Genomic DNA, 13609 nt, shown 5'->3' with positions numbered 1-13609 from the left:
GTAAGTAATAGGTAATGTACGGTTCTTGAGCTGTGTTTAGTTCAATGTATTTTTCTGTTTTTAAATGCTTTAGTATTTGTTCCATGTTTAGGATAAATGTGTTTATTTTAATAATTTGCTTAAGTCTTTGTAAATGTTAATGTTTCTAAATGACAGATATTCAGAGTCATTTGAAATTTCTGATAGGCTTGACAGCCAACTGTCAATTTTTTCAGCTGTTTCAGTACAGAATTTATCCTGTCCACTCCTCCAAAGGACAGAATTTCCACATGCGGGGCCTTGCTACACATGGTTTTTCAATGAGGATTGGAAGGTTTCAATCACGAAGTTGACATCAGTTTATCATCAAAAGGTAGCTTTGCAATTGCACAGGGAATTCGAGTAAGCATAGTTTGCAAGAAATTCTGGCTTCAGGAGGCGCAAATTTGGAAATTTGTCACACATATACAAAGAACAACGTTTATATACACCTGAAGCAGTCTGCTAAGTAATTGGGACATTTTTGTTGAAATCTTTACCTCATCTAACCTGTCTCATCATTCTATAAAGAACCTTAAACTCCTAGTGCGCTCTTATATTTGTACACATTGTGCACCTTCCAATCCCTTCCTAAACTCGCTGTCTCAATTCTTTATCATTTTCTAGCAATGTTTAACTTCTACTGAAACTATAAAATAATTGTATGATAGCCTCCAGATGCTGGAATCTGTAGCAGCTGGAAGAACTCAGCAGGACAGACAGCACATCTGCAAACAGAAATAGACAGTCAATGCCTTAGGTTGAAACGTCGACTGGGTCATTTGGGATGAAATGGGTGACTTGATTAATTGCTGTTCAACAGATTTACAATATTCTCTATTGTAGGTACAAATTCACAAAACTTTCCCTCAAACCCGTCTACCTCTGGTATTCACCCCTCTGCTTCTTGAGCTACGGTCCAATAACCTTCCATGTGAAAGCTGTTCCAAAAAACTGTCAGAGAATCTTTTAGAACTTGCATATCTGATAATTAATCCATTGCACCAAACCATTTATCAATTAATTTTACCCACTTCCTTTCTCAGTTATCATTAGGATACTTTAAAACTTTTCAATTGAAATAATCTTTCTTCACAGTGTGATTGCTGAATCCTCATCCACATGTGGAAACCTCAGCGTTGTCCATAAGATTTCAATTGATCATAATGGTGCTGTAGTCCTAATGTACTCTTGCAGAAAGAGGAAATATGTCCTGGTAGATGACAGAAATAATACCCTGCAGAAATATCTTGGACTAGACCAAGGGGGACCTGTTGGGTTCCGTCCCCTCAACGGGTGATTGCAGGGGGGGGGGGGGGGGGGGGGGCGGCGCGGCCTTCGGTGTCACACACACACTAACTTTGATATATTAATATTATTAATTTGCTTCTTTTACCCCATTCCCCGCCCCATCCACTCACGCACAACCCCCAACTGCGCAGGCGCAGCTAGAGAGGGGGGAGTGGAGAGGGAGGGGGAGGGGGTAGAGAGGGAGTAGAGATTGAGCGGTGGGGGTGGCGCAACATCACAGGGGAGGGCTGGTTCCCGAACGCAATACTCCACCACTCACCCATAGGTCCCAATATTCACCACTCCCTAGAAAGGGGGAGGGGGGCAGAGAGGAGGAGGGTAGAGAGGGGGGGGGCAGAGAGGGAGGGGGGGGGCAGAGAGGAGGGGGGGGCAGAGAGGGGGGGGGGCAGAGAGGGAGGGTGGCGCAGAGAGGGAGGGGGGGAGAGAGGGGGGGACAGAGGGGGGGGGACAGAGAGGGAGGGCCCCCTCTCCTCCCTCTCCACCCCCCCTCTACACCCCCCTCTCTCCACCCCCCCCCCCCCTCCTCTCCCCCCCCCCCCCCTCCACCACCCCTCTCTCTCTCTTTCTCTGTCCTGGGGAGGAGGTAGAGAGTGAGGGGAAGGGGGTAGAGGCAGCACTTGCCCAGGTCGTAGAGCAGGCCTCCCCACCAGGCGCCGAGCTAGGCTGCGGCTGGCGTGGTCCAGAGCGAGGTCCGGAGTGATCTGAGGACGGTGAAAAACAACGGAGGGCCGGCTGATCGTAGCTACCGCAAGGGGAAGCCCACCCACCAGCGTGACAATGATCGGGCGTGGGAGACGGAGTGGAGGTCGTCCCCTGTGACGGCCGCCATGGCTACTTTTCCACTGCGCTTTTCCGCAGCCGCTCTGCAATAACGACCGCCGCTGCCATTATGTAGAACTTAAAGGAGCCCAGTGGAGCGCGCAGCACCACTTGATCGTTTTCAACAGCTTCAATCCAGAGCCAGGGGGGGGGATAGGGCGGCTGGTGGAGAGGCCTGCTCTACCCAGGTAACTCGCAGCTCAAGGCTGCGCGTTGAGAACTGCGCGGCTTGCTGCGAGGAGAAAAGTCATCAGCTCGCTTCAGCACATTAGATTTTATAAAGATATCGGATTGGTGAGCAATTTTAGTAAAAAACTCGGGAAATAATGAATCAAATTTTCGGAAGAGGGAATTTTTGAAATCATGAGGTAAATCTCTACCGGAATATGTAAAAATATCACCGTTACCGCGTCGGGTTTTCGAGGAGATGTGAATCACATATGTAAAGACACACACACATCCAAGATCAGAGTTTTAATAGTTACTAGACCAATGGCAGACCCGTTGGGTCTGCTCCCCCAACGCAGCCGTTCCCTACTGGTAGCCGTTCCCTACCGGTAGCCGTTCCCTACCCGCAGCCCCCACGGGAGACGTGGTCCTCGAACTGAAGCCGTCCTTGAAAGGCCGAATTAAATGGCGTCTCTTGAGGTTGAAATGCGGGCGCCAGCAGCCGTTATGGTCGCTGGCCAGCAGGAGGCGACAAAATGAGTGGGTGGGGGGGGTGGGGGGAGAAGGATTTGATTAAAAACGTGTACTTAAAGGCGACGAAATGTAATGAGGAGCGGATACTTAGAAAGAAAAGCGAAATCTCCACCAAAATGGAAAAGACCTGGGAGATTGAGCGTCTGGATTCGGCGTGGCAGTGAATCAAAGGAAGAAAGTAAAAGGATCCATTCCGATTGGACATCTGCGAGCATCGGCCATTCCGATTGGACATCTGCGAGCATCGGCCGTTTCCGATTGGACATCTGCGAGTATTGGGCACGAATCAAAAGGCAGAAAGGACAGCCAGTCGTCAGGCACAGAGTTTTAAAGATAGATAGATAGAAGATAGAAGATAGATAGGTATGATGCCATTTTGACAGTCTTCAAAATGACAGTCTAGCCTTATGTTACAAACATGATAATGTACCAGAAGTATTTATTTGGGATAAAAATAATTTGAGCATCTTGAAGATATAAATGGTGCTATAAAATTGAAAATTATTTTTCTTGTTTGATGATTTTCTATAAATCGACATAATATGCACACTGATGGTTCACAGATGCCACATACCACATTCATCAGACTTGCTGCTCTCCATTTTAACACCATTTGTTTGCCCTGGTTATGCACTCCTGCTTTTTTCCTTCCTTTTAAACTCCCTCTGTTCTGTTTTAGTCCCCTTATTTCAATTGACCTTATTCTATGGCATAGTCACTCAATTCCTATGGACGTAAGCAAAAGTGCAGATGTTAGAAACCTGAAATAATAATTAAAATGCTGAAAATGCTCAGTAGGTCAGAGAGCATTTGTGAAAAACAGAAAGAAAACAGATTTAATGTTTCAGGTTTATTTTTATTTTCACAGATGCTGAATCACATGCTGAATATTTCTAAGATTTTCTGTTTTTCAGTTCTGTTATACTACCCATTTCTGTCCCCGTTCAGTTGCAATCACTTGCTTGTCTGATCTCTTCTCTCTGCTTTTATCTTTTATTTCCTTATTTCTAGGTTTCTTGCTTTATTTCTCTGTACTTTTGTTCATTTTGGCTACTTTTCTATACTTTACTTGGGAAATTTTGTCCTAAAATTTGAATTTACAAACTATTAAACTTGTTTGCATAGATTGAACCAAATGTTGCGATCCTTTGCATCCACCTTGCTTTCTTATAACCCAGACATATGTATCCATCCAACTAGTCATTTGAATTATAGAAGAATTATAGGCAGTTTTCAGTCAGACACCAACAATCTGATGAAGATTTTCTGAGGTAGGTGATGCAATTGCACAATTCCTTTATTTATTTGCACCTTGAGATGTTTAATGAGGTCTTAAACATTTCAATCACTAATAAAAAAGATAATCCAATTGTATCTTAACTTCCATATCCTTAGTGGAATCCTAAGAAGCTTCTGGCCAATTTTCATACTTTTTATATACTATGTAGAGATATGCAGCAGCCAATTAACAACAACAAAGATTCCATTTTATTTGGATAATTTTTTGAATGAGGTTGAACATATATATTGTCCAAGAACAGAGAAGAATTCCCTGATAGTTCACAAAAATTACATGGGTTAATTTACATCTATGAGCAGAAAGGGTCTTGGGTTTAACCCCTCATCTGAAAGACACTTTTCCAGTGCTAGACATCCTTGCTTCTGTCATATGCACCAGGCTCAGATAAGTGCCCATATCTTGAGACTGACATTTAAAATCCATGAATTTCTGACTTGGAGACAAAGTGTTACCTCCGAGTCAAGATTTACATCTCTTTGGTTTCCATTCCAACAATAGTAAATAGCTGATTCAATAAATGTCAGGGTCATGGGGAGTATTACAGAACAGGAGATCTAAGAATACAGGTACACAGTTCCCTGAAAATTATGAAACAGGTAGACAAAGTGGTGAAGAAGCCATATAGCACTCTTGCCTTCACTGAACGGGGCATTGAGAACCAGAGTTGGCACGTTGTGTTGCCTGATAGGACATCAGTGAGATGCTCCTGGAATACTATGTGCAGTTCTGATTGCCTTGTTATAGGAAGTGTGTGATTAAACTACATAGGGTGCAGAAAAGAATTCCAAGCATGTGGCTGGAACTGGCAGGCTTGAGTTAAGGCGAGATCGGATAGGCTGGAACTATTTTCCTTGGAGTGGAGGAGGTTGAGGGGTGATGTTATAGAGGTTTACAAAATCATGAAGGGCATATATCAGGTGGATGTTCACAGTTTTCTTCCCAGGGTAGGGTTGACTAAAACCAGAGGACATATGTTTAAAGTGAGAGGGAAAGATTTAAAGTGGACCTGACAACAATTAGCCATTCTTCTTTGCAGCAGATAGAAGAATGGCTAAGAACAGGAAACAGAATAGTAATAATAAGCTTTTTTTTGGTTTAGTCACAAATGAACAATGGTGTTCTGTAGGGGTCAGTACAAGAACAACTGTGCTTCTTAATATGTCTTGATAATTAAGATTTGGGCACAGATGAACAATTTCCAATTTTGCAATTGATATAAAACATGGAAGCATAGTTAATTGTGAGGATGAGAGTAAGAGACTACAACAATTTATGGACAGCTGTATAATTGGTGGTAGATGAAATTTAATGCTGAGAAAGGTGAGGTTTTACAATACACAATAGACAATAGGTGCAGAAGTAGGCCATTCGGCCCTTCGAGCCATCACCGCCATTCAATGTGATCATGGCCTCCACCGCCCTCTGAGGCAGAGAATTCCACAGACTCACCACTCTCTGTGAGAAAAAGTGTTTCCTCGTCTCCGTTCTAAATGGCTTACTCCTTATTCTTAAACTGTGGCCCCTGGTTCTGGACTCCCCCAACACCGGGAACATGTTTCCTGCCTCTAGCGTGTCCAAGCCCTTAACAATCTTATATGTTTCAATGACATGTCCTCTCATCCTTCTAAACTCCAGAGTGTACAAGCCCAGCTGCTCCAATCTCTCAGCATATGACAGTCCCGCAATCCCAGGAATTAACCTTGTAAACCTACGCAGCACTCCCTCAATAGCAAGAATGTCCTTCCTCAAATTCGGGGACCAAAATTAGGGGATGACACAATACTCCAGGTGTGGTCTCACTAGGGCTCTGTACAACTGCAGAAGTACCTCTTTGCTCTTATATTCAATTCTTCTTGTTATAAAGGCCAACATGCCATTTGCTTTCTTCACTGCCTGCTGTACCCGCATGCTTACTTTCATAGACTGATGTACAAGGACCCCCAGATCCTGTTGTACTTCCCCTTTTCCCAACTTGACACCATTTAGATAGTAATCTGCCTTCCTGTTTTTTTGCTACCAAAGTGGATATCCTCACATTTATCCGCATTAAACTTCATCAGCCATGCATCTGCCACTCCCCCAACCTGTCCAAGTCACCCTGCATTCTCATAGCATTCTCCTCACAGTTCACACTGCCACCCAGCGTTGTGTCATCTGCAAATTTGCTAATGTCACTTTGAATCCTTTCATCCAAATCATTGATGTATATTGTAAATAGCTGCGGTCCCAGCATCGAGCCTTGCGGTACCCCACTAGTCACTGCCTGCCATTCTGAAAGGGATCCGTTAATCCCTACTCTTTGTTTCCTGCCTGCCAACCACTTCTCTATCCATGTCAGCACTCTATCCTGGTCAGCACTCTATCCCCAATACCATGTGCCCTAATTTTGCCCACTAATCTCATATGTGGGACCTTATCAAATGCTTTCTGAAAGTCCAGGTACACTACATCCACTGGCCCTCCCTTGTCCATTTTCGACTATCTCATCTTTTATAATTGACTCCAGCATCTTCCCCACCAACGATGTCAGGCTAACTGGTCTATAATTCCCTGTTTTCTCTCTCCCGCCTTTCTTAAAAAGTGGATTACATTAGCTACCCTCCAATCCACAGAAACTGATCCTGAGTCTATAGAACATTGGAAAATTATCACCAATGCGTCCACAATTTCTAGAGCCACTTCCTTAAGCACCCTGGGATGCAGATCATCAGGCTCTAGGGATTTATCAGCCTTCAGTCCCATCAGTCTATCCAACACCATTTCCTGCCTAATGTGGATTTCCTTCAGTTCCTCTGTCACCCCAGATCCGCTAGCCACTACTATAGCAGGAAGATTGTTTGTGTCCTCCTTAGTGAAGACACATCCAAAGTACCTGTTCAACTCATCTGCCATTTCCTTGTTCCCCATAATAAATTCACCTTTTTTGGTCTTCAAGGGTCCAACTTTGGTCTTAACTAATTTTTTCCTCTTCACATACCTAAAGAAGCTTTTACTATCCTGCTTTATATTCTTGGCTAGCTTACCTTTGTACCTCATCTTTTCTCCCCGTATTGTCTTTTTAGTTATCTTCTGTTGTCCTTTAAACATTACCCAATCCTCTTGCTTCCCGCTCATCTTTGCTACGTTGCACTTCTTCACTTTAATTTTTATACTGTCCCTGACGTCCCTTGTCAGCCATGTCCTCCTAAAAATGAACTGATCCTGCACCTTCTGTATTATTCCTAGAAACACCTGCCATTTTTATTCCACTGTCATCCCTGCTAGTGTATCTTTCCAGTCAACTTTGGCCAGCTCCTCCCTCATGGCCCCATAGTCCCCTAGTGGGGAGAGGGATGGAATAGGACTAGCTAGATTGCTTTAAGGTAGAGCTGCTTTAGACTCAATGGGCCTTCTATGCTGTGACCATTCTATGATTCTGTGAACTAGTGTGGGCTTGCTATGTATTACAATGAACAGCTTTTGCTATGACTGTATGTGTAAACTCTTCTACTTCCAGATGGAGAAATTGTATCAAAACCAATGATATTGTTCTTGGGACCATGGAGTGTTGGAAAATCCACCATGGTCAACTACCTCCTGGGACTGGATGAGAATATTTACCAACTGTATACAGGTACTGGGAGGATATAAAGATTCAATTTTCAGCAATTTCTTTTGTTAAATAAATATGTATTTAAAGGAAATTGGATATTTTGTTTAAAAATATAAATTATTCTTATTTAAAAAAATATAACCTAAATTTTGTGACAATCTGTGAAATTTACTATGATAAATTCTGCGCAATGTGCCAACCTCCAGTCTGTGCCACTCTGATGTTATCATGTTATCACTGATGATATGTTCAGGAGCATCTATCGATGTATTTGTATCACTGTTAACTATTCCAAACAAAATATCAATTCAATGCTCCAGAATCTGCAGGGTCATTTCTGTTTGGTCAATAACTAAGAAATATGGATTTTAAGGAATGAATTGAGTATTGACAGTAGGATTATAATACCGCTGGGAATTTTAATCCTCCAAGCATTTTAAGGGCACTGTTTAGAAGCACCTGGATAAGTACCTGAAGTACCATAATCTACAGAGCTGACCAAGGTCTGAAAATGGGATCAATTTATAGGTTTGACAGGTGAATGCACACATTAGTGGTGGAAATTTTTCTCCATTGGCCAAGGACAACCAAAACACACCACTCCACTACATTTACAAAGGTTTCTCCCCACAGTCAATTTATGATCCTCAAATTACTTCTGCATGATTATCTTGCAGACCTCACCCAGAATGGTTTTTCTAGAGTAAAATAAAATTGGAATGGTCTACCCCTAATAGACAGCGGGTCAGGAAGAATTGCTTCTTCAGTAAGGGCAATGGGGTATGCAGCATATGCAGGAAAATAGAGTTGAGGCAAATACGTGTTAATCAGAAGAAAAATAATTAAGGTGCAAAGGTAAGATCATTAAAGTTAACCTTGAAAGTTAGAAAAAGCTCCATCAATATATGGTGTAGGTTATAGATATCAAATAACTATATTCCCGTCTTAATTTTGGCATATTTTCTATCCACCCCCTAGGTGCAGAGCCAACGACATCAGAATTTACTGTTCTCATGCATGGAAATAAGGTACGGACTGTGGAAGGAATCGTCATGGCTGCTGACAGCGCTCGATCATTTTCTCCACTGGAAAAATTCGGACAGAACTTTTTGGAGAAACTAGTTGGCATCGAGCTTCCACACAGGCTGCTGGAACGAGTGACTGTTGTAGACACTCCTGGAATCATCGAGAACCGTAAACAGCAAGAGAGAGGTATTTAACATAAAACTATAATAACTGAATACAATTCACATTGTAAGCTGAGTGGAAAGTTGTGAATTTTATCAGATTGGGAAATTAGTGCAAACTGGGAAGCAGATGTAAATTTGGGAGGATTATTAACATGAATACTTTTATGTACAATTTAAAAATAAGTATTTTATGTTTTCTATCTTTTAAAGGTTATCCTTTCAATGATGTTTGCCAGTGGTTCATTGACCGAGCTGATCTCATATTTGTTGTGTTTGATCCGACCAAGCTGGACGTTGGATTGGAACTGGAAATGCTCTTCCGTCAGTTGAAAGGTCGCGAGTCTCAAATCAGAATAATTCTAAACAAGGCTGACAATATAGCCACTCAAGAACTAATGCGAGTCTATGGAGCTCTCTTCTGGAGCTTGGCACCACTAATCAATGTCACTGAACCACCAAGGGTCTACGTTAGCTCTTTCTGGCCCTATGAGTACCAATACGATACAAATCAAAACCTCTTTTTGAAAGAGGAGGTCTCCCTACTGGAGGATCTTAACCAAGTCATTGAGAACAGACTAGAGAATAAAATTGCCTTCATCCGCCAGCATGCCATACGTGTGCGCATTCATGCCCTGCTTGTGGATCGATACTTGCAGACTTTTAAGGACAAAATGACCTTCTTCAGTGATCCCGAGCTGGTCTTCAATGAAATACTGGATGAACCTGACAAATTTTACATCTTTAAATCCATCCTGGCTAAAACAAACGTCAGCAAGTTTGACCTGCCCAATCCTAGCATCTATAAAGATTTCTTTGGCATTAATCCCATCAATAGTTTCAAATTGTTGTCAGCACAATGTTCGTACATGGGAGGATGTCTGCTGGAGAAAATCGAGCGCATCATCGCCCATGAGCTTCCTGGTTTGCTGGGAGCTATCTCCGCTGGGAAAAACCCACCCCTTTCATCCTGTGACATCACTGGATGTGGAGAAACACCAAAGAACCGATACAGAAAGCCCTGAACAAAGCGCTTGTAAATTATTTATGGGTGGAATTGCTTATGTCTTATGTGTCCAAGAAGCCATGGTTCATTAACCCTTTGAGAACTGAACTTTCTGCATTCATGCATCAGTTGTAAACCTTAAGGACATTTAAAAACTATATGTACATAAGATACTTTTCAAGAAATGCCATTCAATGAGCAAAGTTACACCAACTTGGTCATTTTTGAAACAGTTTAGAAAAGTTTGTAAAGGGCTCAGAGGGTTAATTTATTTGCTATGGTGGTAAGTCTCATGGTGCATGTTTAGTATAGAGTTTTGATGACATTTCTGCACTGTTTGGAGCATGTTGACTCCTAGTTCTTGCCGGTGCTAAAATTTGTTCTTGTATTTTTCTTATATTCCCTCTTCCTTTAGTTATTCCTTAGCACTTTGAATCGCTTGTTTTGTCTAAAATGCAGCTCCACCTTCATCTAACCCATCTTGCAGATAAATAGTTTCCCATTCTCCACCATCCCATATTTAGGAATCACCTTTAATCTGATTGGCAAACAATTCACAAATCTTGCACAAGAATGCATGTAAAAGTTTATGTTTTTAGTGGTTTTGCAATCTGGTGAGAAACTCAGACTAATATCATTGCCAAATCATTCAGATTTTCTCAGTATAATCTGAAGAATAAATTCAGGTCAGTAAAAGGGACATTGATTTAAATCATTGCAGGTTTCAGGAGGCCTGGTTACAAAATATAAAACACATTGTTTCACAATCTATCAAAAATGTAATCATTTCATAAAACATACTTTTTCTCTTACTGTTGCCCCATTTTTTCCTTCAATTGTCTTTGACATGACGCTCAATATGTAACAGGTACACAAATGGATACATCGTCTATGAATTGTTCTGTGATATGGGATTCATCAGTCACCTTAAACAGCAGTATTTCAAGGTACACTGTACTATCCTGTCTTGGCATCATTTGAGCATGTTGCACTGACATCTCTGAAACAGTTTTCAACAACATCCCGAGTTGTAAATTATTTCAGATTGGGATGCAAAATAACTTGAGATATTAAAAATAAATGGTGTGCACACCACATGCAGAAAAGTTGTAGATTTATTTAAGAGGACAGCCAAAATTAAGTTTACTTCGCGATCATATGGACCTTATTGCTTCTATTTGTTCTTTGTCTATCTCTTTTAAACTCCTTCCTTTGAATTTGGCCCTCTGTTTCTACAGACATGCATAAGAAACCTGCACAGATAACTAAGGCTCTGCACAGATAACTATCTTTTTTCTTCCAGTCAAAATCCCACTCCACCTTCATGAAAGGTAGACATTTTTCCAGCATCTGCAATTCTTTCTTAAACACGCCACCTTCATTAAATACATTTCTAACAGGATTCTGAAATCAATAATCTGTCAAATCAGTTCTGCAGATTACTGAAATGCAGTATGGGAAATAGAACAACATATGAGACAATGTGAAAGAGTGGTCTTTGATAACCTATTAAAATAGATGCAAGAAGATAGGAAATAATTGTGCAAAATGATTGCACAATATTTAAATATTTTAACTAAATTAATATGTTGTACCTGTTTCATTGGAAACTGCATTGAAGGGAACTAATCCTCACATACATAAACCATTACTTTTATCCAAGTGAATGAAAATAATTGACTTAATTAGTGCCTTATTTACTTTCAACTATATCCCAAAATACCAAAGAGCATAGAACACATAAAGCTGGCCATTTTAAATTGTTCAATTGTATATACAATTGAAGGGTACAGATAGGGCACTCAGTGGGAAACCTTTCCCCTATATCAGAGTTAGATAACACTGAGAGGCATAGGTTTAAAGTAAGGGGGTAGTGATTAAGAGGGGATATGAGAGGGACCCACTTCACCTAGTGAGTGGTAAGTATCTGGAATGCTGTGACTGAGAGTGTGGTTAAAGTGTTTAGATGGACACTTGAATTGCTTAAACACAAAGGGCTATGGACCAAGTGCTGTGCAATGGGATTAAAATGAAATGCCTGTCAGCGTGGACCAATTGGGCTGAATAGTCTGTTTCCATGCTGTACAATGAAGATGATTTCATGATTCCATGATGATTTTCCAAGAACCTCAGTAAATGATTGGTTCTTTTTGGTAAGCTGACACTATGTAATGTAATTGATAGATTTGTGGTTAGCCATGGCACAATTGACTGAACTCTCACCTCTGGGGTCCGCAGGTACTGAGATTTAGTTCCACTCCAGAAATTTGAGGTGGACCTTTCAGCATAGTACTAAACATGTGGTCTTAGGACTTTGTGGTAACTAACCACGTTCCATTGGACACAGCCCATAGTATTTTCTATAGATGAAGAGTGCAATGTGTTGAATATATGATGATCGTGCTCATGATATGTTGATTCTCGATGTTGGCAGGAGCTCACCAACGTTGGCATTATAGCCATTGTAGTTGTTAGAGAGAGAGAGAGAGAGAGAGAGAGAGAGAGAGAGAGAGAGAGAGGGATAAACAGAGAGATTGATACAGCTATGGTGTTTGCAACCTGTGAAAGTCTGTGCTTTGGCAACTGTTTATAGGGTGACCTGGTGTTTTTTGTATCTCGTGATTTCCTCACCATTTGGAGAATTTCCAAAATCCATGCAATCAATATTCCAGTTGATTGCGTAACTACATGGCGCTTGCGAGGGTGTTGACCATTGGAAACATTGGGACGTTATGGATGTTTCCAAAAGTTGGATTGTTCCAAAGAAATGTTTATGATGCTAGCCCTTTCATCGATGCTTTTCGATTCTGTCTGTTACCTGTCCCTGGCTAAATATCAAAAATTAGATAAAGTTGAGGCTAAGAATTTTTTTTCCAAAATATACTCACTTGAATTTGAAAACTGCAGGCTATAAACTATAGGACAGTAGGAAATAAGCTGATTGAATAAAGGACCCTCGTGATAGCAAAGAAGCAGCTGAATGTAACTATTTATGGCTAGTTGTTGGAACCTTCTACTTTTTAGGATTTAACATAGGTTGAAGGGTATTTTTTATTGGGTTGAACCTGAATTCATCTTTTATATTTTGTTGCTGCATTGCATCAGAGTTAAAGCCTAAAATTAGAAAGCTTCAAAATATCCTACAATTAAACTCTCCGAATTTTTGTATTTCACTCCAGGAGTACAGAATAAATCAAATATCAGTTTACTTTGATTTGTAAACTTCATAGCCCCTGCTAATAAAGTTAATTTTCAAGCACCTCACTTTGTTCTTGTTTTTTTTGTGTCCTCAGATGCTGTTGCACTCCTAATCTGTCCAATTTTATTTCATTGCATCAGTTGGTTTCCTTTGAAGTCTCAAAGGTATCAGACTTACTATAAATGTTTCTTTGAGAGCTAACTTTTTTTCCTTACGTGTAACATATTTCCTGATTTTTCTGAAAATTTCTACTGACACCTTTGAAATAAAGCTTTTTGAGAATGCATTTTGTTTCATATGATTACAAAATGTGCATTTTTCTAACAAATTAATCCAATCCTTCTTCATCCACATGAATTGGATGGAGATACACCAGGAGCATTAAGAAAATAATTCTAAATAAAATCTTTGAACTGATTAATGCGCTATGAAATGTAAGAGATTCGCTACGCATTAGGCTACTGATCTCAGCTTG

The 13609-nt window shown here is 40.9% G+C and overlaps 1 protein-coding gene across 5 annotated transcripts in view; it reads left to right on the top strand.

Moving 5' to 3' along the window:
* srl (sarcalumenin) overlaps positions 1-13194 on the top strand; it is a 58854-nt gene extending 45660 nt beyond the window's left edge. For all 5 annotated transcript variants that reach the window (XM_055651533.1, XM_055651532.1, XM_055651530.1 and 2 more), the window contains 3 exons: positions 7647-7763; positions 8721-8954; positions 9143-13194. In XM_055651533.1, coding sequence (XP_055507508.1) covers positions 7647-7763; positions 8721-8954; positions 9143-9954 — 1163 coding nt within the window. In that variant the 3' untranslated portion in view covers positions 9955-13194. The remainder of the gene's footprint in view (positions 1-7646; positions 7764-8720; positions 8955-9142) is intronic.
* Positions 13195-13609: the final 415 nt, after the last annotated feature.

The sequence above is a fragment of the Leucoraja erinacea genome, chromosome 20 (assembly GCF_028641065.1).
Source record: "Leucoraja erinacea ecotype New England chromosome 20, Leri_hhj_1, whole genome shotgun sequence".
Classification (NCBI taxonomy): domain Eukaryota; kingdom Metazoa; phylum Chordata; class Chondrichthyes; order Rajiformes; family Rajidae; genus Leucoraja; species Leucoraja erinaceus.
The sequence above is the reverse complement of the archived record's forward strand: the minus strand, read 5'-3'. Positions and strand labels throughout refer to the sequence as shown.